Below are 26,246 nucleotides of genomic sequence, written 5' to 3' on the forward strand. Positions count from 1 at the left end.
GTAGAGTCCGACGAGAGAACAAAACGGCCGTCTACCACTTCCACGTCAGACTTCATACTTCTCGAGTATGAAGTCTGGACGTGCCGGAACTTCTCGTTCCAACCCTACACACTTTAGTTATAAGGCAAAGTCGAGAACTTGTTGATCCGGATTCGATCATTAGAACAAAAATTATTTTGTGTAGTCCATTTTCTTTCTCTTTTTTTTTTTCCATCTTTTTTGGCGTACTACGAAAGCATGGAACCGGCCTTCTCCCCAGATGACGTATTCGAGCGTTGTGATCACCTATTGAGGATGGATCTTTAGTGAAGCAAAACTCAAATAAAAACTTGTACAATGTTTGCCTTGCTCGCGACCGTGTTTGAAGTGCTTCATGTTTGTAAACATTCTAATCACGTTTTTTATTTTTTATTTTGGTGGGCCTTAAAGAATTATTATCAATAAATTTTATGGAATATATTAATTTAAGGCAATATTTTTAAGTTTTATGTTATTATAAAGTATATCAACTGTTCCATTTTCTACAATATTAATATTTTTCTTTCATTTTAGATATGTCTCGAATAGTTGTAAAAAATTTACCTAAAGATGTAAGTTATCAATTTATTTTATGTCGATTGAATTTTTCTTTTCTTCTTCTTCACAATGTATTTATTTATTTTATTTTCCAATTGGTTTAGCTCTGTGAAGGTGCACTGTATTAAGTTTAAAATTTCTTCTATGTAAATCTGAAATATGAAGTGCACATGAATTTAAATTAAGATAATCTTATTTTTTTACTAAATAGTATGGAAACTTAATTCTATTTCAACATAAAACATGTTATAATTATTTAAGAATATTCCTTTATGAGCTATAATATCTAGTTTTTGATAGATCTAACTCTTTAAAAAATAATTATAAAACTTTTAATCTATTTAAAAACTTTACTAGATATGATTTTTTTGTTATTACACGTCACTAGTTTTATAAAAATAATTTTAAGGTTATTTTTTTTAAAGTTTTGCATAAGTTGTAATATATATTCTGATTATTCTTATGATTTTTGCATTTCTTTTTTACAATTTTTATTGATTTTCTATTCACTGATTCTGAATTTGGTAAACAAATTCGTTCCTTCATTGATTCATTCCCTAAAGTATTATAAAGTTTTTTTTTTTTTTGGTCATTTCCTAGAAAAAGTTATACATAAAGTTCATAATAAATTTATTTTGTTACTTAAATATGTATTTCTCTCTTAAAAAATTAGATTACTGCCAAGAAATTAGAAGAGGTTTTTTCCGCAAAAGGTGAAATAACAGACTTACAATTAAAGTATAACAAGCAATTAATTTTTCGCAGTTTGCCATCATTGGATATACAACTGAAAAGGAAGCAACTAATGCTAAGAAAATCTTTCATAATACTTTTTTTCATGCTTCTAAAATCCAGGTACTTATCCTATTATATTTATTTTCTTTCTTTTTTATTGTAGTGATTATCAAATTTAAAGTTTAACTCCCCATGATTTTAAAATAATGTGTTATATTAACTCAATTGAAAGCATAGTAAATTGTAATTATAAACAGATTTGGCAAGGTTTAGGACAGAAAGGATTAATCCACAGTTTAAACCATCCAGACCAAAACTGTCCAAAACCCTTTTGTTCAAATTATGTCACAAGTTTGTAAAAAATAATATGCAAATTAAACTAAGGTCTCTCTAGGTTTTTCTGAGAGGTACCTTTTTTGTAAAAATTTAAACGTAATTCGGAAAGATTATATTACCAAATCAACATAAAAATATGGATTTATCGTTTCGTACGGGACTCAAAAATAAAATTTTAACAAGGAGTATTTTGTGAAATTATTGTTTTTCCTCAAGTTAAATTTGTTAAGGTACTGCTAAATGGTGGTAAATTTGGCCTGGACAGACCCCTGTAAAAAGTTAATTTTTGAACAAGTAACGAAATGAAGATAAGTTTTTGTTTTATTTAAAAAGTTTATTATTATTTCTAATATTGCTTTATTTATCCTTATGCTGAAACATAATTTATTTGTATCAAAAGCATATTTAATGGATAATGTATTCACTTTTATTATTCAATGAATTGTGCAGTTTCAAATGTTATTAATCTTTTCCTATTGCATATTATTTTCCTTTAATAATTTAAATTGTATGTAAAGTATCACACATTTATTAATAAATGTAAATATTATGTATACAATGGCCAGTGGCAGAATCGCAGCAGCACGGTGACATTGTCGGAGAAAGTACAGAGTCAGAAAGATTTTTCTTTTGAAAATTGAAAAAAAAATTTATACTTTTCTTTTCTATAGAGATTTACACATAGTATTTTAATCATGCATTTGGATAATCACATTTTGGTGCTCTCAATTTTCGCGGATAGTATGCCACATCAATATAATGTTTTGGTTGTATTTGCGAAAATTATTGATATTGATTTTCATGGGGTTTTTAAATATCCCGATATATTTTAAGCAATATGGAAAATTCGAATCGTGCATTTGAGTATATACTTTTTAGGGCAACAATTTTATAGAATTTTTGGCAGTTATTGCTATTGATTTCTCCATAGTTTCTAAATTCGATATTTTTTATACAATAATGTTGCAACCTAATCTCGAGACGAAGCACGCATTTGAGGAGTTTGATTCGCGAGATTTCTACGTCGATCTTTTTTCGGCAATTACTACTACACAGATTACATGATTTTTAATTACTTTTTTATTGTGATGATTATTTACAAAAAGGGAAGAAAATAATTTGGGCGTTCCCCCTCCCTCAACAAAATCCGAGAATATCGCCCATAATATTAGAATAAAAAATTACTACATGTTCAATTAAAAAGGATTATATAGTTGTTGTTTTTTGTAAACCAGCGCTTTTGTTATTTTAAATTAGTAACATTTATGTTTATTATTAAAAGTATTTTGCAGAAAGATATTTATTCCTAGAGAGTTTTGTCACAGATAGCTCGAAAAAATTCTGCCTTAAGGGTACAATGGTTACATATGTAAGATTTTTATCTCTTAACAATGTTCAAGGTTTTGGACAGTTTAAGGCAGTTTAGGACAGTTTATGTCCTGTCCAAAACCCCCTACCCTGATTATAAACTTTATTATTCACCAAAATGAATGAAAACCTGAATATGCTTAGGTCTAAATTCTAATTTGACAGAGTGAATAGTTACATTCGCCAAAATATATATTCTTCTTCTTCTTGGGCACTACAGCTTATGACAGGCCAAGGTATTCCTAATAAGTTTTTGCCATCTTGATCTATTAGAATATACATTACTGAAATTAATTAGACTATATTAATGAGTGAAATAAGTAGAGATAAGCCTGTATCCATGTTTATGATGTTCTGTATTTTGTATTTGAAAACAGGGATGCTAAAAATTCTCAGGGCCTATTATTTTTTTGGAACTTAACTTTTTTTATTTGAAATGTACTGGTAAATTCCAGTAAAGTTGGCAGCTATGTCTAATAGCTGCCAACTCTACTGAATTTTACCAGTCTCTCCTGGTCTTCTGGTTTAATAAAAATTCCTCTGGTTATTGTACATTTTAGAAAATTCCCTAAAATTGAGTAAGTTTCCTTAAAAAATCCCCACTGAAATAGAATTTTTATGAAGATTATTGCTTGTTTAAATATTTAAATAAGTGTCACTATTACACACTAAAGCAAGCCTCATTTATAAAATTCAGTTGAATGCCAATCTGAAATCTTTGATGAAATGAATGCCTATTACTATTCAAAATTATGAATAAACATACATTTCAAGATCATTTAATGTAAAATCATAACTGAAAAATATTGCAGTTTTTCTATTTTGATAACTTCCTTAAAATTCCCTATATGTAAAATATTTAGTATATTTTGCAACATTTATCTTGAAATTTATAATATTTCGTAAAATCTACTCGATTTTTTCCTTTCCGTGTTGGCAGCTATGCTTAAAATGATAGTGTTTTTTTTTACAATAGTTTTTTTTTGCAAATTTTTCAAAATATTTTTAGAAGCAAAGTTTATGTTGTTAATTGATTTTTCTTTAACAAGGGAATAAAAATTCATTTGACTTTACACAATTTTAGAATAAACTAGAATATGTGTTAAAAATAATGGAACTATTAAATAAACAAATTGACATAGTTATTTGTATTATACTTAACATTACAAAAAATATGTGTTAAAGTACCTAGTACTTAAAATCAATGAATACGTTTTATATCAATGAGTACATTTTACATCAATAAAGAAACATTGACATAAATAAAGTCCAACTTAGAAATGGTCAAATTTTGGCCATCACGAGATTTATTAATGCTTCGATATATTTCAAAAATGTTTGTTTTCTATATTGGATCATTTATATATCAGATGGGTGATCACTTAGATCAGCCTCCAAACAGATTGAGGGTGGTCGATATTGGTCCTCGTTAAACCGTTTTACTGTAAAGCACTTGACTTCGTGCTCGGGATGGTGGGGTGAAAAAGCAAAGGATCATTCCCTTCCACAGAGGATCGAAACTAGGATGGTATGTCTTCGGACCATGCTCGAGGATATTTCCCAGTTCTTCGCCAATAGTTAGAACTCATTGGAGGACAGAGTAGAAATCTATTGTGTTTTCTGATAAAAGTTAGTTCTGCCTTGGTGCTAGTGATATCTGTATATAGATTAGAAGGAGGCCAGGTGAGTTTCTAGACACTTTGGGCCTATATCTGGAATTATGGTCTGGGGAGCAATTTGCTATGACAACAGGAGCACTCTCACGCTTATTCCATGCACCTTGACTGCAGATTTGTACGTCCGTCTGGTGATTCTACCTGTTTTGTCACCATTCATGAGCGGCATTCAAGGTAGTATTTTCCAACAGGATAATGCTCATCCTCATACTGCTGTTGTAACCCAACATGCTCTTACAGAATGTCAACACGTTGCCTTGGCCTTCTAGATCACCAGATCTTGCACCAATCGGACACATATGGGACACGACATCCACAATTAACATTAACTATCTCTGTATTAAGTATTAACTGACTAAATGCAACAGGGATGGTGCACCATTCCACAAAATGACGTACGGCATCTGCATGACACAATGCATGCTTGCATTCAAAATTCTGGTGGTTACACCAGTTATTAATATACCAGTATTTCACATTTGAAATGGTTTTTCTCTTAATTGCATTAATCTTGAAATTTTAATAAATTAAATATGTTACTGAAACAAAGGCATTGCCGAAATTTCATTACTCCACAATACATTTTTCTTGGTGTTGGGATTTTCTTTTCCTGAATGTATTTTACTCAACATAAATTAAATACTTATATCTTTGGTTAAATAACTAACCTTGATCTACATATGTTTTAAAAATTCTTTAATTGAAGAAAATTTTCTTTAATAAGTTCACACCTTGAATTAGTATATCTACATTTAGTAATCTTGATGTTATAATTTCAATGCTTATTGATGTTAGTCATGTGGAAAGTATTATGTTAGTTATGTGGTTTTTTAAAATTATTTTATTATTATTTAAGATTATTTATTAAAATTATTGTAAATTATTTTTTATCACAAATTTACAGTTGTAATTAATATTTTTTTCTTCACAGGTGGAGATTTGTTCAAATTTGGGGACACAAATAAGCCAAAGTCCTGGAAAAAATCTTTAGAATTCAAGAAATCAAAGGAAAAAGAGCAGACAAAAGTAAAAATTAAAAAAAAATTATTAAACTTCTTTGCAATTGGTTGAAATTATTTATTTGAGGGCTGACCAGTAGCTTACTTTTTAAGTTAGTCCCTAAAAAAAAATCCACATTATCACTTAGAGATATGTCCCCTTTTCTCTAACTCTTCATGACATAAATTAAACTTTTTCTCAAATTTTATAGGTAAATGATTTAGATTTGCTAGCAGCATGGCTTGTTTGTTCAAAACTTTCTCAATTGACATAGGATTCAACAAAACTTGAATACCATTCTGATGATAAAATACATGTAACTCTAATAAATTAAACTTCCAGTTTTTTTTTTTTTTAAATACAATTCCAATGAACAAGCAATAAATTTGCTCTCCAAGTAATATCTCCAAACTTGGGGCATCTGAGGAGCCCTTAAATGTTTCTAGTTAAATTTTCTTTATATAGAACCAAACTTAGCTTATGTAGAACCAAACAAGTTAAGAAAGGAGTAGAATGGAATTAAGTTCTAAAGAAGGCCTTAGCTCCCAAAGAGCTTTGAATCAATAAAGGAAAAGAAAAACGATTTTCCTGCAGCATAATTCCTAATATTAAAAGCAAAACACACCAATTTTGCTCAGATTTGATGCTCTCTTCAAATATTAATATTTAAATTAATAAACAGTTGTGTTTTACCAGTCTCTGCCTACAATACTGTTAGCTTTGGTTAGACTTCATATGAATTGTCAAAGAAAATATGAAGCACTGTTATTCTATAAAATGCTTGAAGTTTTTTTGACAAAGTATAAAATTTGAGAATTATTATATACTTTCCCTAGGCATTCTATAAAATGACAAATGTAAGGTATACAAAAAGGTCCTGATAAGGCTGTTATATAAATGATGTGCATTCCTTAAAAATACAAATGTTATACTGAAGAATTAATTAGAGGGCCACTAAAAAAATTGAAATAAAAATATATAAACTAAAATTAAAGTTTTACGAAACAAAATTTATACCTTCCTTATTAAGGGAAATAAAATTTTCAAATCAAAAAACGAAATTGAAAAACAGTGTTTCAACATGGTAGGCTTGAAGGAAATTTTGAATTACATTACATTTACATATGCATTACATTTGAAACGAATTTAATACATTGCTAGATTTTCACTTGACATTCCACAAAATTCCCTAGGAAATGTTTGAACGTTTCATGCATTGTCAGCTAGTTCTTGGCATTATATACAATGCCTAGGCATTCTTTGCTAGTAAATTATTTAAGTTACGGAAAGTAACATAACTGGGCATCTTAAGAGTTTTATTAGGTACAAACAGTTCACCTTCAGATTTGATTCCAACTATTATTATATTTATTGTTTTTTGTTTTTTTAAGGAAACCATACCACTTTTTAAAATTTTCCTATTTGTCTCTAACAATATTTTCAATAAAAAATTTACCATATTTCTAATCATTGATTTATTCTGTTTATATTAAAATGGTTTTTAAACCATTCATTATATGCAGTCTGTAGTAAAGCTGTAGGGTTTTTTTTCATTTGTTTATTATTTATTTTATTTTTTGTTTGGGTTATGCATGGATTTCACATTCTTTATTGTTTTATTTTTATATGAAACATTTCAATTATTATAATTTCCCCATTTTTCTCAAAAAATTTTTATGTTAAAAAAAAATTTACCACAGATAATTATTAAAATTGGTTACAACTACATTAAAATGCTTCCATCTGCAACTAAATGGTTCAAGTGCCGCTCATTATACCATTACAATTTTCTGTAAGAACAATTTTGTAGATTAATGATTTTAGTATTCATTTAGTTTTTTTTAAGCATATATTGGATTTTTATTTATTTGATTTATTTATTTTTAGAAAACTTGCTAGAGTTTCTTCATTTTTCAGTTTCTGAAATAATATTTTCAATTAAAAATTTTGCCATATCTAAATATTAAAATACTTTTTACTGTGTACATCAAAATGGTTTATATAGTTTATTACTCATCTTTGTACATTTGTTATTAATTTGTCATAAGGTTTCAAATCAACCTCATCAATTAATCTTTACATTTTATTTGCAGGATGTGAATGTTAAGTCATTGAAAAAAAAATGATTTTGTACCTGATGAAGTAAGCCTGAGTTATATCTTAAATCTCTTTTTCAATTCAAATATTTTAAGTAGTAAATATTAAATATTTAATTTTCAAATATTTTAATTCTATAATTAAATAGGTTCCTGGCGGGTATGCAGCGAATGCCCCGCACGCAGGCGCCCAATTTAAGGGGTGCCAAATTCATCAAAACTTATCATCAAAATTTAAGCTTAGTATATAGGGGCGCACAAAATTATTCTTGCACGCAAGCGTTCGCCACCCCAGGAACGGCACTGTAAATAGGGATGAGCAAAAAAACAAAATGGAATTCTCTGAATGGTTAGACGTTACTCATCATTTTACATTTTAATATAAGCCATTCAGTTTTTCACATATTTTAAAAATAACATCAGTGATTATTTCTGATTTATAGCACTATTTGAACAAAAGAATAGTTTACTGTGCACACTTAAATATTTAATTATTTAATATTCTTTGTGTCCGATAAATTTAATAAAGAACATTAAGTGGTAGCACGTGTGTTCTACGTCATCAAATTTATACTTTTATAATTATCTGATACCACATGCCTTTTTTTTTCAATTCCTTCTATTAGTTCGCACTCTCCCTATATTTTGTTCAAATTTTCAATCCTTAATAAAATAGTTTTGTTTGATCCATTTAAGTTCACTTTAACTTTATGTTAATACAGTTTTTTTTTTCAAATATTATTTCATTAATTAAATTTAACTTATTAATTTTTGTTGTGTGTGACAGAAAAAAATTCTAATTATTTAATAAAAAGTTAACTAAAATAAATTTTTTCTTTGTTAGCCTAATTAGGAAACGACTTTAAATTTTTCTTTTTATATTACTTGTTTATTGTAATGTTTGCTATCATATATTGGGTATTTTTTGTGTAACTCAACCCAAAAAATAAAAAGCATAATTTATTTTTAAAAAGAGTATCTTTAATGTGAGAAAAATACGAAATCTTCATGAAAAAACATGTAAAAAAATTCTTTCATTAATAATTCATTTGCTATGTTGTATCATTTAGTATTTTATTTTTTCTGGCACAAAGATATGCATAACATACGCAGACACAGTTTGTGTAAATTTTGCTAGCATCACAGAAATTTTTTTAGTTTAACTGATTATAAAGAGGGAAAAATTTCCCTATTTTACCCTGAATTTAATATAACATAATGTTGTAAACATATCACTCTTTTTCTTAGATGGCAACATTAAATTTTGTAATTTGAGTCAAGCTTGCATCTTTCAATGATAAAATATGTTGAAACAATTCAGTGTTAATGCTCTTTTTTTGTACTAGTATATATTGTAAAGTGAGAAGTGCAAGAATAGAAGAACTGAAAAGTGATTCTTATAAAAATATTTATTAAATGTTAGCCTCGAAATATTTCTGAGTGGTTTATAATAATCAACATCAGGGTTTAAACTAGTTACATGGGTCAAGAGTTAAAACTGGTTACATGGATCAGTTAATTGCTTGTGCTGAAAGTATTTTAAGTATGATTTTGTATTCCCTTTCTATTTTATCTATGTCTGCTGATACAGTTTTAAAATTATTATTTTTTTCAGCTTAAAAATGATCCCCAATTCAAGGAATATCTTGGAATTAATCAAGATAGAAAATCTAAACCTGTGTGGGGAGAAGACGTTGATTTAAATAGTTCTGATTCAGAGTCTAGTCAAGAAGACTCTGAAGAAGAAGACAATACTGGTAAGTATTATTTAAGTATCGATAATGCATACCTGCCAAGTTTCCTGTATCTTTTTTAACAAAGACTCCTGTGTTTTACGACTATCTCCTGTTTACCTGTATATTTGGTGCTTTTCATCTCCATGTAAAGCAAATGTGGGTTAGTTCCATCAAAATGTCCTCCATGATTGCAATTTTTTCCTAATACTTGATTCATCCAGGAGTTTCCTTGTCTTCTGGATTGGGTTCAAAATTACAATGCTACGGAGTTGAACATTAGTAGCTGTCAGCCTAAAATTGAGTACACTGTTTTACAACGGCTATAAAATAGTTTAAGTTATTATAAATGGTTTTAAAAAAAATTTTAAGTTAAGATTTATAAACATTATTTTTATTGTGCTAAATGTAAGTGCTTATAATATTTCCAATTTTGAATTTATCTTTATGACTTACATGATTATGCATGATGTATCAAAACTTAAATACTCTTAACCCAAAAATTGTCACTAGAATGTCGCCAAAAAATCTCCCTTATTTTATTTCTTGAATGTTGGCAGGTATGTTATTAGATTTAAAATAAATAATTACTTAAATTTATTAAACAAAATAAATGTAACAAATACAAGACTTAGAATTAGGTTAATTAAATGAAATATGCAAAATTACCTTCCTGTAAATTGAAATTTCATCATTGTTTTAATAAAACAATTCATTGTGGTCTATGATTTTAAAGAATTCAAAATAGCAGACCTTCGTTACTTTTTGAATCTAGAGCTTAATTTTCATAGATAAAGAGCATTTCCACATTGATATATGAGGCAGATTAGGCTGCCAAAACAACCGCTTTCCGACTTGCTAGAGAACACAAATATCCGAAAAAACTCTTAAGTCTTATGACTATGCAGATTTCATTTGCCTTCTGACCGTTATGAGCAGAGTTTATTTCTTTATCAGCATTGAACAGCCAACCCTTATTTAGGGTGTATTACTATCACTTCATCTCACAATACTGAACTAAACCCAGAAGACAAAGGAACTCTTGGACAAACTAATTTTCATGAATGACTTTTATTTTTTCATGCATTTGCAATGTTCATGGAACAGAGAATCTAGCCCGACCTATGTTCCTTTTACCACTGAGAATATTTTACGCCAGTACTAATGATAGGTTTGAGCTCTGGGACCGGCTGTTACTGAGAGTCAAACCTGGGTTCACCTCGTTCAGAGTTGGGTGTTTTTTCAAATAATTCCACTGTGACTGACATAACATTTTGATAAATTTTCTTCTTTTTGAACTTTTTTTCACTGATAAATATTTAATAATTGTGTAAAATTATATGTAACGTTTTTCAATAGCCTAATATTATTATGCTTATATGAAAAGGGGAAAAAAATGATATAATTATTTAGAATATAAAATGTGACTGGGGTACTTAAAAGGACATGGAGTAAAACATTATGTCTTTATTTTGAAATTCTCCTTTTAGGGACTTTTATATACTTATTTAAGGAGGTCAGAGCGTTCACCTTTCAATAGGGTAAACCGAGTTCAAATCCCAGCGATAGTTGGTCAATACAAATTCTGCATCTAGTTTGCACCGACCACTGTGCTAACATAAAATATCCTCTGGGGTAGACAGCTGTTTGGCGCAGCATGTCCTTATTTGAACTTTGTGCCATTAAACCCTACATTCAATCAATCAATCAACTGGGGTAGACAGATCACGGGTTAGAATCCCCTTGCCGGGAGGCTAACTATGGGAGGTTGTCATGGTTTTCCTCACCATGTAACACAAACGCCTGTTTGTTCCATCAAAAAGTCCTCCACAAAGGCAAATATCTCCCAAAATTTGCTCCAGGAGTTTCCTTGTCTTCTGGATTGGGTTCAAAATTGCAAGGCCGCGAAGTTGAACATTAGTAGTCGTAAACCCAAAAATTAGATTGGCCGTCGAATGACGGTTATAAAAAAAAAACTTATTTTAAAAAACTTAAAATTAACAAGAAACACATGAAATGACAAGTAGAAAAAAAGCTTCCCTGAATGATGTTAAAATTTTTATGCGACTGATGTTACAAATACGAACTATATTCACATTTTAATATTTTTTTTTTTATTATTATCACAAAATACTTCAAAACTACTATGTTTCATTTATATCTTATAAGTAGTTAATAAAAAAATAATAAATTTGTTAATAGGGGATGCTATTAACTGTTTAATTTTTGTTATGCTGTCCTTTGTATCAAGCAATTTCCTTTCCTTCAAACTGTAAGCGCATTTTGTTAAATTTTGATTAGAGTACTTAAATTTCCACTGGTACTCATTGCCTGAGGACAATACAAGTTTCTTCATCACTCCAAGCAGAACAGGGTTGCCATTCTACTGGGAAAACCTGGTAGGTACAGGGAATTTAGAAATCACCTAAAATAACAAGGAATTTTGATTTTTTATTTTACAAACTGGGAAAATACAGGGAATTTTGTCTCTTATTTTTGTCTTTTAAACAGGGTTCCCACGGGTCTGAGAGAACAGGGAAAAATATTTCCTGTCAGGGAATTTTATTTTAACTCCAAAAATCAGGGAATAGTCAGGGGAAGTTGCAATTTTTTTTACAAAAACCTGGAATGCTTCTATATTATACCTGGAAAATAGCCAGTCTTAAATTTGTCAGTAACAGTACTCGGTTATTGATATTCTAGTTAAATAATTCTTACATCGATTACAATTATTTGTTGTAAAAATTTCACATTTTAGTCAAAATGAAATGTTCCCATCCTCATTTAATAATATTTTGTGTGATGAAAGTATAGTCTCAATTTTCATTGAAGTTTACCTGGTATACCTAGAAAAGTCAGGAAAATTTTTTTTTTGCAAATTGAGTGGGAACCCTGTTTAAAAAATGGTGACTACCCATCTATGGGATATTTAAGGATGATATTCCAACTATACTAAACTATTTTGTTTACTATAGCATTACTGTTTAGCTGTACCTTTCTTTCCCTGTGTTTTTCCAGCAATTAAAACTAGTATAGTTAGCCTAATATAGCTCACGCAAGAGTGCAGTAATTGTGTTTCCTCTCAATATATGTACAGGGAAATTTTTTTATAGCTTTGAGTGGCAACCCAGCAAAATTTATTGCCAAAAATAGCTTATTGTCCATTGAAATTTCTACCAGTTTTGACTTGCTCACTACTGTAAGCAGTATTTATGTCTCACCCTTATTGTCAATGCTATTGTACTGTCAGCCTTATTATCAATCAAAATTTCATCTACTTTTGCATTAGCTTAAGTGCTCTAATTGCTTTTGAATCTGATGCCAATTCAAGCTTGTTAACCAAATTTTTATGGAAAACTTTTGTTGTTTGTTCCGTTCATATATCAAAATTCCAACCACTTCAACTTGCTCTAAATTAATATATCTGTTAACCTGGAAGTGCTCAGAATATTTAAAGTAATAATAACAACTTAATAATAACAATTAACGATTCTGAACAACAATTTACTGAGTTGCACTACACAGGAAAAACCTGGAAAGCACAGGGAATTTAAAAATCCCCTAAAATGCAGGGTATTTTGAGTTTTTATTTAGAAACTGGGAGTTTTGTTTCTTATTTTTTGTCTTTTAAAAAAGGGTTACCACTCGGAGTGCAGTCTTTGGAATGTTTAAAGATGATATTCAGGTATACCTAACTAATTCATTTACTATAGCATCATTTAAGTATGTTCAGCTGTTCCTATTTTTCTCTACGTTTTTTCCAGCAATTGAAAAGAATTCTTTGTCAGAAACTAGTTATTTTAGCATGATCATGTAAAGTCTTTAAAATAATTTTGCATTTTGTTAATGTATATAGTGCTTAAAAATATTTTTTGAGTGCTTAAAAAGTACTAGTTTAATTGTGCTTGTTTTTTTTTGTTGTTGTTGTTGTTCAGAGAGAGAGAGAGATTTGGCTATGCACCCTGTGTATGTAACTGAACTCAACACTCTATGTAACTGAAATACAATCTTATACAAACCTGATCACAAAATAATTTGTTTTTAGAAAACGAATGTTTTGGAAAGAAGTATAACAGTTTAGAGACTTCTTATTTGTTTTAATAAGTTCCCCATACTTTTCAATAAGAAAAAAAAATGAAACTTAAGGTCATGTTATATGAACTTTTCTTTGCCTTAAATTTATAATTTGGTTTAATCTATAATTTATTATTTATAATTCATTTTATTGTTTTTTTCTTTTTTCATTTGCATTTTAGATCTTTCAAATGCAGATAAAAAACAAAGTCAAGCGGAACAACAAAGTATTTCTGTAAGTTTTTTTTTTCATTAATTTATTATTATTATTTTTATCACATGTCTATAAAAGCTTTATCCAGTTTGAATTTGCACTGTAAGAAGTGCACTGTAATTTTAAATTACCTTGAATAAAAATTCGGTTTTTATGTCAACCCATTTTTGACCAAAGGTGCGTACGCACCGTTTCAATAAATATTTATTAACACTGTGACCTATATTTTTCACTAATTTTATTTTCATGCTATAGTTAAGAGTTCTAAAGACATTCATAAATTGGTAATAATTCAATTGGAGTAACCAATTAAACCATTCAAGATTTTTTTAAAACTTAAAGCAGTTATTGACAAATGAATCTTTTTAAAAATGTATAATTAGCCCTTTTGAGATTTATCATATGTTTTAATGATAGATTAAAGTTGCAAGTCAGTAAATTATAAAAAAGAATGAAACAAATTGCATAAAAAAACTAATGATCAACTAAATGGTTAGTTCATTGATTGATTATACGGGCCACATTATTTCTTAAATATAATTTTTCATGCTCGAAATTTTTTTGTGTTTTGATGAGTGTAATGTAAGCATATTTCAATAAAAACAATTCTATAAAACTATGCTTTTCCTAAAATGAGTTAAAGTGAGAGAGAGAGAGAGCAATTCATTCATTATAAGAAAAGCATATATAACTTGATCATAAAACATCAGAATGGTAATTTGAGTTGCTTTAATTTAAAAAACTTTCTATAATTTTTAAACAAATAATTTTTCAAATTAAATTTTTTGTTTTGTTAAAGTGGTTTGGTTTTATAGAAATAAATGGCATTTATTCTATAAATTATTAGTAAGAATACAATATATTAAGAAAGAATGAATTTTGTAAAAGTTAGATTTGTCGTCTTTAAAGCAAAGCATCTTGACCAACAGCATCATGGTCATCATTGTGTCCATCAATCTAAATGGGCCACCAGGTATAGTGTCCTGCACAAAAGCTTTTGGTAAGCCATTCTTCGAGGCTTTTAGTGCATAGATTGTTAGATAAAAAATGTGTTTCCTGTGTCCAGGGTAGCAGTAAAAATACTACTGGAAAACCTGGAATTCTTAGGGTTAATTCGTTATCTTTTCTCAAACTTCTTAGAGTACTAGCAATTAATAATAATTATAATTTAACTTTAATCAATAAATTATGATGAAAGGAAAAATTTTTTTCTAACCAATCTTATAAAATTTATACAACAGTGCTGTCCTTTGTTTTACTTACCATCAGTATAGGAATTAATAATTTTGTTATTTTTACTTTTTATATTAAGCTGGCATTTTTTAAAATTGAATTTCTTAAAGCATAAAGTTAATAAACATTTATTATTATTTATAATAATATTAAGGGATAATTACAGCCAACTCAGAATCTCTCAAAACTCTCAAACTTCACTAATTGTCGTTACCCAACCCCATCTGCCATTCGTTTACAATTGTTGTGCCGCTAAAGCCATCACGTTCTCGTCTTCGTTTGAATTTTCTTAATTAAATCCAACTATTTATTAGATGATAAATAACTATTTGAAAACAAAGATATGTGTAATAAAGTGTGCATTAATGTAGCTTAATAAAAATGTGGGTTTAATTTAATGTATTTTTATTGTTAAATTTCAATGGTACCCACTGAAACTGTAATAGTTAACAAAATGTTCTAATTCTGAATATTTTTTAGTTCAATAAAAAAGGTGTTTGAATGAGTTTTGGATTCCTGATATTACTTATTAAAATGATGAGTTATAAATACAGAATAATTTGTTTTTTCATTAATGATTTATCCTTGTTATTCTTAATTTTAAAGTATATTACAAATTCATTATTTTCATGCTAAGTGAAAGAAATGTAGAATAAATTTTTACATAGAATAGTTTTAGATTTTAAAAATGTCGAAAAGCTTAAGTTATTAATTTCTTTTCTATTCATTTATTCGAGCTTGAATTTAATGCAGGTAATTAGCTTCAGCTTAGTACCCTTTTAAAAAGTTTGTGATCCCAACAAAACTTTTAATTCATTCTTTCAAAAAAAGTTTTTTAAGTTGAAGGAATAAAAGAAGAAATTAATATATTTCAGTTTAAATTAACTTAATTTTAATTGCGTTATAAGAGTATGGAAATCAAGCAGTATATTCATTTAGCAAAACTTTCCACAGACTAATAAAATTTATTTAATCTATTTATTTTTAGGTAGAAAGAAAAGATCAAAAAGATTCTCTTAAATCAACAACAGACAAACAGGTTAATTATTTAATTTACAGTAAAAGTGTGTTATACGACTATTCCTAAAAAAAGACAGAATTTTCGTTATAGTGAGCCTGTCATTGCAATCAATTTGTGCATTTGACATTAATACAGCAAGTATAAAAGGAAATTTTATCTCCTTTGTTTTGAACAGCTTTTTAGATTGAAAAAAAAAATTATGAAGTATTTGACTACATTTAGAGTATACTACAGAGTATTAGAATGAGGTGTGTAATAGTTTTTTAGGTCATTGATGACCATGATTCTGGACTTTTCACTAACCACGATCCAGAAGTTTTTGGTTGTCCTAGGTCCAGAAATTTCAAGAAATCATCGATCACATTTATGTATAAATATTCTTGTATATTTTATTTAAAAATATTAGAACTAAAATTTATGCTTGGAATCTCTTACATTTGTAAATATATTTTCTGGTAGAATAATAAATGTGATTAGAGATAAAAGTAAACTTATATATAATTATTCATTTAAATTATACTGCATATAATTTATTTAGAATTGCATGTTGTGAAAATATCAATGATTTAAATTTATAAAGACATTAATATTTTCAAAATACATCATTAATGATTTTACTCAAAAAATTTTCAGGATGTTTGAGTTGGGCTCACAATTACCTCTGAATTAATAAAAACTTTCTTCAATTTTGCTTATAAAACAGTAGAATATTTGTAATACAGAACATGAATAATGCAGAAAAATTTCTCCAAGTATTCTAGAAGAATTTATTTTTTACATTATTTCTGAAGAAACTGCTATTTCAAAAGCTGAGAAAACCAAAATAAATAAATTTGTTTGAGCAGATCCTTAAAATTTCTGAGTACTTCTCATTTAAAGATTAGAAACATGTATTTCCCTTAAAAAAAATAACTTTTCTCAATTTAAATTTGCAATTTGTGGCTCATTATAAGCATATTATAAGCATTATAAGCATCTTTTAATATAAGCATTATGATGGCAACTTTCTTGTATTATGTTTGTGAAACTCCATTGCTTTGAAATGAAAGTGTTTGGGTTCAGAAGTAAAAAAAAATTAGACCGAATTAGCTATGCATGTAGCTAGTACACTTTTAAGTTGTCAGTTTTTATAATATACAGGAAACTGGAGCATTCAATTGTGTTTTCCCAATTCAATTGTGTTCAATTATCTTTTTCTTTTCAATTTTTAAGTTTTTTTTTGGCTTAAAATAAAAAAAAAAAGATTTGTGTTCTTTTAATTTCTAGATGATTCTAAAAATACTTAGTGTCTGACTGATATATTTAATTTTTTTTTAAAAAAAATTGGTTTATGCATTATTAATTTTTATATGACGTACTAATCATACTATTATCTAAAATTCGTATTCATCCTTACAATTAAAATGCTAGATTTCTTTAATGTTTAATGTTCCTTTTTATTATAAAAATTTCAAATTAAAATCAAACTTAAAAGCAAGCATAAATATATAGAAAGTTACTTGAGTCTATTACCAGGGGATAGAGCTGAAATGTCAAAAAAAATTTGACTCCTAAATTCCGTTAAAGTTTATTAGGGGTGCACAACTTTTTTGAGTGTAGGGCGACATGCACAGCAGATTGACCAACGAAGGGCTGCATGCCAAAGTATTTAGACAGACATGTTGACAGCAATTGTATATAGTAATTGTTATATAAACATCATTGTTCTAGGCACTGAATTCTTTTTTCAGTTACCCTTGTCATATGTTTGTATAAAATTAAATACTTTTGAATGTTTAAAATTAGAAACTTCAAAACCGATTACTTGGGGAGAAAAACAGAATCAGAAAATAAGAATCAATTTATCAGGAAAAAATTTCAGTAAATTTCAATGACAAAAGAACTAAGGGAAAATTCATGTTTTTTATCATATTAAATAATACAAAAGTCCATTTAAACATGAATTTTAACATTAAAATATTTGTTCATAGAATTAAATTTAAAAAATAAATATTCCAGTTATTAAAATAAATACAAGTTTAATACTTTGATTTAAAGACAGTTTATAGTGTTAAAATTGATTAAAATTAAAACAAAACCCCTTCAGCTGAAAATAAAATTCAGCATTTAGTAGGGAATATTCTTTAACTTAAAAATATTTTAATTTTAAATTAATTATAAGAGGCAGGGGTTGAGATAGGGAAGAAAAAAGAAAGAAAGAAAACATTAATTTTGAAGGAACTATTTTCCTTAATAATAATAAAAAAAAAACTATTAAGATACTTATTTACAACTCTTTATGACCAATACTTTTTTAACATGACAATTTATTATTTACAATAAATACATTTATATGTTAAAAATTTATTAAAATTTACATTACTTTATGAAACTTATCTTGATTAAATTTTTTTACTGTTAAAATTTAATGATGTACAAATCATAGGGCCGCAGACTGTGCGCCCCTAAAGTATATTATTATTTAGTGTATTATTGTTTATTATATAGTATATTATATTGTAGTATATAATTGTATATTTTTCTTTTTACAAAATCACTCTTATTCCTCTATGTACCAATATTATTTTCAAAGAATTAGTCCTAATGAAACTAAGATTCTCTATAGGTTTTTGTTAAGAGCTCTTGCCTTGTTTATTGATATTGCTTTATAATTTTTAATTTCCATATTATTATTTTGCAGAAAAAATATAAGGAGTTGTTTACGGTAAAGCTTACCAACTTACCTTATCAATGCAAAAAGGTATATGTTAATACTCAAAATCAAAAATTAATCTCATTTTTTAAAATTTAGTTCTTTGTTTGACAATGTTAATCTGTCTTTTTAGGCACAAATCAAAAAATTCTTCAATTCTCTCAAAATAGCTAGTCTTCATCTTCCACCGAAAAGAAAAGGTTTCAAAATTTAAACACATATTCTAGAAGTCTTATCGTTTATTTTAAATACTATCAACGTTTTTTCTTGTTTATTTTAGGTTTTGCATTTGTAGGCTTTAAAACAGAAAAAGATTTGAAGCAAGCCCTGATTAAAAATAAAGGGTTTTTAAGTAAGCCTTCTAATTATAATAATTTTAATGATATTATGATGCATCATAGTTAGGTATGAACAAAACTAAGTTATAATTTTTGTAATGCATCATAGTTTTGTTTCTACTCAACTTAATTTTGTATATACATTCCAATCGTTTTAATGTCTAACATATATTTTTGTCGTTCAGAAAAGGATGAATATAAGTGTTTGTAAGCAATTGTGTAGTGTGACTGATGCATGTTAAACCTGTCCAGTCACAAAGTCTTCCATGTTCCCATAACAAATTATACATATGGGGGTACTGAAACAGAAGTTTCCTTGTCTTCTGGATTGGTTCAAAGCTACGGAGTTGAACATTAGTAGTCGTAAGTCCAAAATTGGGTCGGCTGTTCAACGACGATTTTAAAGTAAAATATTGCTACATGTTATCTACTCATGTATGCAAACAATTCTATTATGAACCAAACCAATTAAAATAAGCTTTAAAGTTATAACTACTTTATTAAACTATTTTATTTATTTGTCCATCTGCTACTTCTAATAAAGGATGAAAATAGAAATAGCATTCCTCAAAATGAACGATTGGGATTTTATTCATCATTCATTACAATAATTCAGTCCAAATACTTCATCCGGGAGTTCCTTTGTCTTCTGGACTGGGTTAAAATTTACAAAGCTACGTAGTTGAACATTAGTAACCGTAGTTAACTACCAAGAAGTGTAGTTCATAATTGTAGTTAACTGCCAAGAAATGTAGTTTTACTCACCGCGACTCATAGCAAATACAATAAGGAAGTTGAAGGAAATTTTATTGTGGAGAAACTGGAACTAGTGAGAATGAATAAAATGGTTTGAGTTATCTTCTTAGAGAGTTGATTACCTGGCACCTTATGTATAGCAAATGTTGGTTTTACATCTAAGCAATTTCCTTTTCCTCTTACGTGTCTAAATTTTATTATAAATGTATTATTTTTGTGCAAATTGTTTAGCCTGATTACTTTTGTAACTTTTAAGAGAACACCCTACCGCAGAAGAAAATTTGGTAGCAAATTCTCCTTCTTTACTAATTTAAGAGTTAAAAGAAACATAAAGTAAGCTCAGACAAACTTAGAGTAAATCATGAAGTTTCAATTGCTGAAAAAATACTTTGAAATATTAAAATGCAAACCGATTATTAGAAGAGAACTTCTCCGTTGCGTCATCCTAAGTTATCATCTCATCATTTATTTTAATTCGTATAGTTTGAAAATTTCCTTTCAATGTTTGAAACTTCCATGGCTTACTCTAGGTATGACGAAAAATTTCTTTCGCGGTATAGCATCCTCTTAAAGTTAGCATGTAAACTAATGCTTTAACACTTTTATTAGATGGTCGTTGTGTACAGATGTTAAAATACATTCAAAAATGTGAATCTGATGGAAAACCTAAGCAAAATGAGAAGGTGAGAGAATTTACTCTTTCATACAAAAAAGTCTTTTTTTTAGTGTATTGTTTTTTATATTTTTTTTGTGTTCTTTTAATATAAAAAAAAATGTTATAGAATTCTATTCTCATGATTAAATCAAGGTTGCCACTCTACTGGGAAAACCTGGAGAATACATGGAATTCAAAAATTACCTAAAATAACACAGAATTTTGAATTTTTCTTTAGAAACTGAGAATTTTGTTTCGTATTTTTGCCTTTTAAAAAATTGTAACCAAGCGAAGTGAAATCTATGATTTATTTAAGGATGGTATTTCAGCTATTTTAAAATAGTTCATTTACCATAGCATTATTTGTTTTGAGTATGTTCACCTGTTCGTTTTTTCATAAATAATAAAAAAAAATAACGTCACTAATAGCAATTAAATAACATCATAGCATTTTTTTGTTTCGTGTATGTTCTAAACTAAACACAGTAACGCGACAGCCCATGGAGGGCCAATGCTTACTGTGCCCATCTAATTTTTTTTGTCCATGGGCTCTGGGGTGCGGGAGCAGATGTACCGGTCAGGTGGTCAGCCAAACGCGCAACCCCCAGTGTTTAGTTCCCAAGCATGCTTGGTACTCATTTATTGACCCACTGAAGGGATAAAAGGCTGAGTCAACCTTGCCAGGCCCGAGGATCGAACTCAGAACCTGTGGCACTGGAGCTCGAGGCGCTACCACTCAGCCACCGGGTGTTTAGTGTTATTTTTATCTCTTAAGTTTTTTCAGCAATTATAAAAGTATTATAGTTAGCCCAATAGAGCTCATGCTACAAACAATATATTCAGAGAAAAAAAACAGTGATCGTTTTTTTTTCTCTGAATATATTGTTTGTAGTATGTATAGGAAAAACATGTGGAATTATTTTTTCCAGATTTGGCTCGCAACCTTGCTGATTAATTAGAGCTAAATGTGACAGGGTGTGTAATGTTTTTAAAAAGTGTTTAAAGACACTTATTTTGATTTAAATTTTTTAAAAGACCTTAAAGGTACTTTTTTTTAATTTGGGGTTTGTAAAAAGTGTTTAATTTTCTGTCTTTTAAAAAGATTTTTTCTTTGCTGTGTCGATTGTCGTTCTAAATTACATAAAATGCATGATTTTGACTGCAATTTCTCTGCAATATTTATGAGACACTAGTTATTTTATCATGATTATGTAAAGTTTGTGAAAAATTTTTTGAATTTTATTGATTTCATGTTCGTAAATTAAGAACTTTAAATGATAGAAAGAAATAATTTTTATTACTGCAAAGATCCTAATTATGATTTTTTTTTTATGGAAAGTGATTCAAAATATTTTTTGAGTGCTTAAAAAGTACCTAAAAGGTGCTTATTTTTTGTTGAAAAATCTGGCTGTTCACCCTGTTTGATATTTCAAAACCCAAAGAGTTGAATAAAACACTGTTATATTTACTAGTAATTTTATTTTACTATTTTTTTAACGCCTGATAAAGAACTAAATGAAGAACTTCTTTCAGAGGTAAATACTTTTAGATGGCTGTAGATTTTATTAAAACAGTGCTATTCAGAAAGTTATTATTTTATGATTATTGTTATTATTTTCCTTTCTTTACATTCTGTTTTGTCCTTACCAAACAAAAAATTATGTATTGTTAGTGGAAAGATATTTATTTTTAAACTAACAATTTGTGAAGTTTGATAGTTACAACTCATTAAAAATTTCGCTTTATCAGTAATGTGTGCTGCCTTTAAAATTTCTAATTCAAACTTATACTTCCTTTAAGTTTTGTCACATGTAATACATAAAGTTTGCAAGATTTAGTACAGAATTTAATAATGCATGATTTAAGCCGTCCTATCCAAAACTGTCTTAAACTGTCCAAAACTTTTTTATTCAAATTATGTCACAATTTTAAGAAAAATATTGGGGAAAATAAAAGCTTAATTTTTGAACTGGAAGCAAAGTGAAGAGAAGTTCTTGCTTTATTTAAAAAGTTTATTATTATTTCGAATATTGCATTATTTATCCTTATGCAAAAACATAATTCATCAGTATTAAAAGCATATTTAAAATATAATGTATTCACTTTTGTTGTTCAATGAATTGTAGAGCTTCAAAAGTTATAAATGTTTTCCTATTATGTTATATTATTTTCCTTTAATAAGTTAAAGCAAAGTGTTTAAAAAGTATAAAATATTTATTAATAAATGTAATTATTATGTGTACAATGGTTACACAAATAGAATTTTTAGCCTTTTACCAATGTTCAAGGTTTTGGAGAGTAAAGCCCATATGTCCTGTCCAAAACTCCAACCCTGTAGTAATAATGTAATTGAGTGATGTCTGCTGTCATTCCAATTTATGAAAATTAAAATAAATTTTTGCTGAGAGTAAAAATATGCGTTGCTGACATGATGTCTTGAGCCATGAAATTTATGATTAATTATGTAGAATTGTTTTCATTTAAATGCTTAGCTCATTTAAAGTTACATTACAATCTCTTTAAATTATTTTTAAAAAATTTAGATATTTTTTTTATTTATATCATAAATTAATCCATTTTATTTTAAATCAATATGGAATTAAGCATAGCTAATGCAATATTGACATTAAAATGAGATTTACTTCATGAAAACACTAAAACTATATACTAAAAAATTAAAATGAGCTTAAAATAAACAAAATTTTATTGAAAATAACAAACAGACAAACAATATATGCATTGTATTTCAAGCTGAAATTTGATTTTTGTTTGATTTTCACATTTATTCCTAAATCCCTACAAAACAAGTAATCAAAAAAAAAAAAGATGTTGACTGGGAATTTTTCAAAGTTCTCAGTGATGCATCAGTTATTGAACTTTTTGATATTACTATTACTTTTTTCCCTAAAGCATCAGCAATTTGGTTTTCTTGGATAGTATTGGAATTAGATAGTATTTCTTTGGATAGTATTAGAAGTAAGACAATTTTCATCGATTTTTGCATTATCATGAAAGTTAGAAAAATTTCATTTTGGAAAGAAGAAAAAATTGTTTATCCAGGCTTTTTCGCTCAAAAAGCTGGTTAGTTGCATCAAAAAATCCTGCATGAAGGCAAATTTCTCCCAATACTTGAATCAGGAGTTTCCTTGTCTTCTGGATTCCTTGATTCAGGAGTTCCCTTGTCTTCAAAGTTACAAGGCTACAGAGTAGAATCTTAGTAGTCGTAAACCCAAAATTGAGTCCTCTGTTCAACGACGGTTATAAAAGAAATTAAAGATAGTTTAAGTAATTATAAATAATGGTTCAAAAAATTCTTCTCAAGATTAAGTTTTACATACATATTTTTTTACTTCGCTAAATGTAAGTGCTTATATTACATCCAATTTTGACTTACATGTATCAAAACTTTACTCGTAGCCCAAAAAATATCGCTAGTGAAATCTCCTTTATTTTATTTCTCCAATGTTGGCAGGCACGCAAATAGAATCTCCCAAACTGTCTGCAAAATTTATAGACTTACCATCAAACTTAAAATTTTTATTACATGTCTTACTCACTGTTCATATCTTTTTTCTTTTTGTCCATTTTGTAAAATTCTATTTTAGACAGGAAGAATTTATATTCGAAATCTCTGCTATACTGTAACAGAAGCTGATATTGAACAACTTTTTGTAAAATATGGTAAGTGGAATATTGATTTATCCATTAAAATTTATGTTCTGCACTATAAAGAGCCAATGTATTCTGAATCATTACTGATTATAGGTCCAATTGCTGAGCTCCATGTGCCAATTGATTTCAATACAAGAAAGTCTAAAGGTTTTGCTTTTGTGACATTTATGTTTGCCGAACATGCAGTGAAGGCCTTCTCAGAGTTGGATGGTACAATATTTCAGGTAATTTATGCAGTAGAAGGAATATTTAGTAATATTTCTGTTTTTACATGCAGCTAAAGTAAAAATAGCCCTGTTCTTAAATATTTATTAAAATGAAAAGTAACCATTCTGTTACTGGTGTCAAGTTCATCGTTCCTCCGAGCATCAATTGTAATCATTTTTGTTTTGTTTATGAAAATGCAAGTTATTTGTACAAATAAATTGGAATAAAAGAGTTTGGTTAGCTTTGAACAGGGAATCTGTGCACCTGGAAAGTAATGGATTTCGGTATTGAAAAAAATTTGTCATGATTTTAACTATTTTTTTCAAAAAAATCATGTTGCGTCATGGGTTTAGGTCGTCTAAAAATCTAGTTCTTAAAATAGAATTTTACCCTCTTGCCCAATTTCGCAGTAGAATTTTAAATGTTTTTATCCTGTTCTTTAAAAATTATGGTGTTCTGCAAAGAATGAAAGAAAGAACATCATTTCTAGAGCGAATTGTCTTTTATACTCCTGTGATTTCAGATTTTTTTTTATTTATTTATTTTTTATTTTATCAATTTGAAATTCTAGCTTAGGCTTTTTATATTTCACTTAATTTAAAGCAGAAATAAAACAGCTTTAAATAAGTACATATATCAGACAGTTTTTAGTTATTTGCTTTTGTATTTTTTTTTTTGAGCTATTTTATTGCTTTAACTCTTTTACTCTGTTTTTTAAGTTTAAAATCTATAACTATGAAGGTGCAGAGTACAACAGTTTAGCTATACCTATCATGTCAATTAAAGTTATTATAATAATTTTTTTAATTTATTGTTTTGTTTTTGTCAGAGAAAATAGTAACTTCGTTAAGTCATAAAAATTCTTGAATTAAGTCATGAATTTGAAAATCTAAAATGTAACAGATACTCTGTATTTAGTACTTTGTATGTGTAGCTAAAGTAAAAATAGCCATCTTCTTAAATATTTATTAAAGTAACCATTCTGTTACTGGTCTAGTTCATTGTTCCTCCGAGCATCAATTGTAATAATTTTTGTTTTGTTTATGGTAATGCAGCTTCTTATAAATTTGTACAAATAAATTGGAATAAAAAAGTTTGGTTAGCTTTGAAACCAATAAAATTTAGATCACTACGGTCACTCTGTTTAGGATTTATTTTCTGAATAATAGTTAGACATACCAGTTCTTGATGTAATGTAATGTTTAATTTTCTAGTTATTTTCTTACATTTGTCATAATTTGCTGCTTAATCTTTTTATTGTATTTGTTGACACTATATGTTTTAAGTATGCATTCCCAAATTATAAATGTATTAGTCAATATTTTTCAATTCCTACTATTAGTTCACCATCTCCCTATACCTTGTTCAAAAAATTCAGTCGTTAATAAAATACTTTTTTATTCATCCAATCAAGTTGAAATACATTTTTACTTTTAGTGGATGATGTTAATACAGTTTTTTCAAATATTAATTCATTCATTAAATAGCGATGAGCGAATAACCAAATGAATTTTTCTAATTGGTTAAGCGTTAGTCACTGTTTTAAATTTTATTAACGATAACATTAGTTATAATTTCTAACTTTTAGCTCTATTTGAGCAAAAAAAAAGTTTATTGCACACATTTGAATATTTAATTATTTTATATTCTCTGTGTCAGATAAATTCAATAAAAAACACTAACAAGGGAAACTAGGGAAGTGTGACTCGCCAATTTTGAAATAAACTAGTGGGATGTATGCCTTATGAGGAATAATTTTAGGGAGTAACATTCGTTTCGGCCCATAGAAGGTCCTGTGAGAGATAAAAAATAATTCAATATATAGAAAAATCTGTATTTTATTACTTCAAGTTCACTGAATGAAG

The 26,246-nt window shown here is 27.9% G+C and overlaps 1 protein-coding gene and 2 long non-coding RNA genes across 4 annotated transcripts in view; all 3 read left to right on the plus strand.

Annotated features, from left to right (window-relative positions):
* The first annotated feature begins 385 nt into the window (after positions 1-385).
* LOC139425039 (uncharacterized) lies at positions 386-5,717 on the plus strand. 2 transcript variants are annotated; one of them, XR_011636251.1, is made up of 4 exons: positions 391-469; positions 553-590; positions 1,250-1,431; positions 5,623-5,717. It is a non-coding gene; the product is annotated as an uncharacterized lncRNA (long non-coding RNA). The 2 variants fall into 2 exon arrangements; XR_011636250.1 differs by having other exon boundaries at positions 386-590.
* A 1,218-nt stretch (positions 5,718-6,935) lies between these two features.
* Positions 6,936-26,246, plus strand: part of LOC107445794 (uncharacterized) — a 33,989-nt gene continuing 14,678 nt past the window's right edge. Inside the window, exons 1-8 of the mRNA XM_071177036.1 lie at positions 6,936-6,956; positions 9,402-9,543; positions 13,776-13,828; positions 16,029-16,079; positions 18,742-18,801; positions 18,887-18,953; positions 19,034-19,105; positions 20,457-20,530. Of these exons, the coding sequence (XP_071033137.1) occupies positions 6,936-6,956; positions 9,402-9,543; positions 13,776-13,828; positions 16,029-16,079; positions 18,742-18,801; positions 18,887-18,953; positions 19,034-19,105; positions 20,457-20,530 (540 nt within the window). The remainder of the gene's footprint in view (positions 6,957-9,401; positions 9,544-13,775; positions 13,829-16,028; positions 16,080-18,741; positions 18,802-18,886; positions 18,954-19,033; positions 19,106-20,456; positions 20,531-26,246) is intronic.
* On the plus strand, positions 21,986-24,398 carry LOC139425038 (uncharacterized). Its single transcript, XR_011636249.1, has 3 exons — positions 21,986-22,037; positions 24,108-24,183; positions 24,268-24,398. It is a non-coding gene; the product is annotated as an uncharacterized lncRNA (long non-coding RNA).

Source organism: Parasteatoda tepidariorum, chromosome 2 (assembly GCF_043381705.1).
Source record: "Parasteatoda tepidariorum isolate YZ-2023 chromosome 2, CAS_Ptep_4.0, whole genome shotgun sequence".
Lineage (NCBI taxonomy): Eukaryota > Metazoa > Arthropoda > Arachnida > Araneae > Theridiidae > Parasteatoda > Parasteatoda tepidariorum.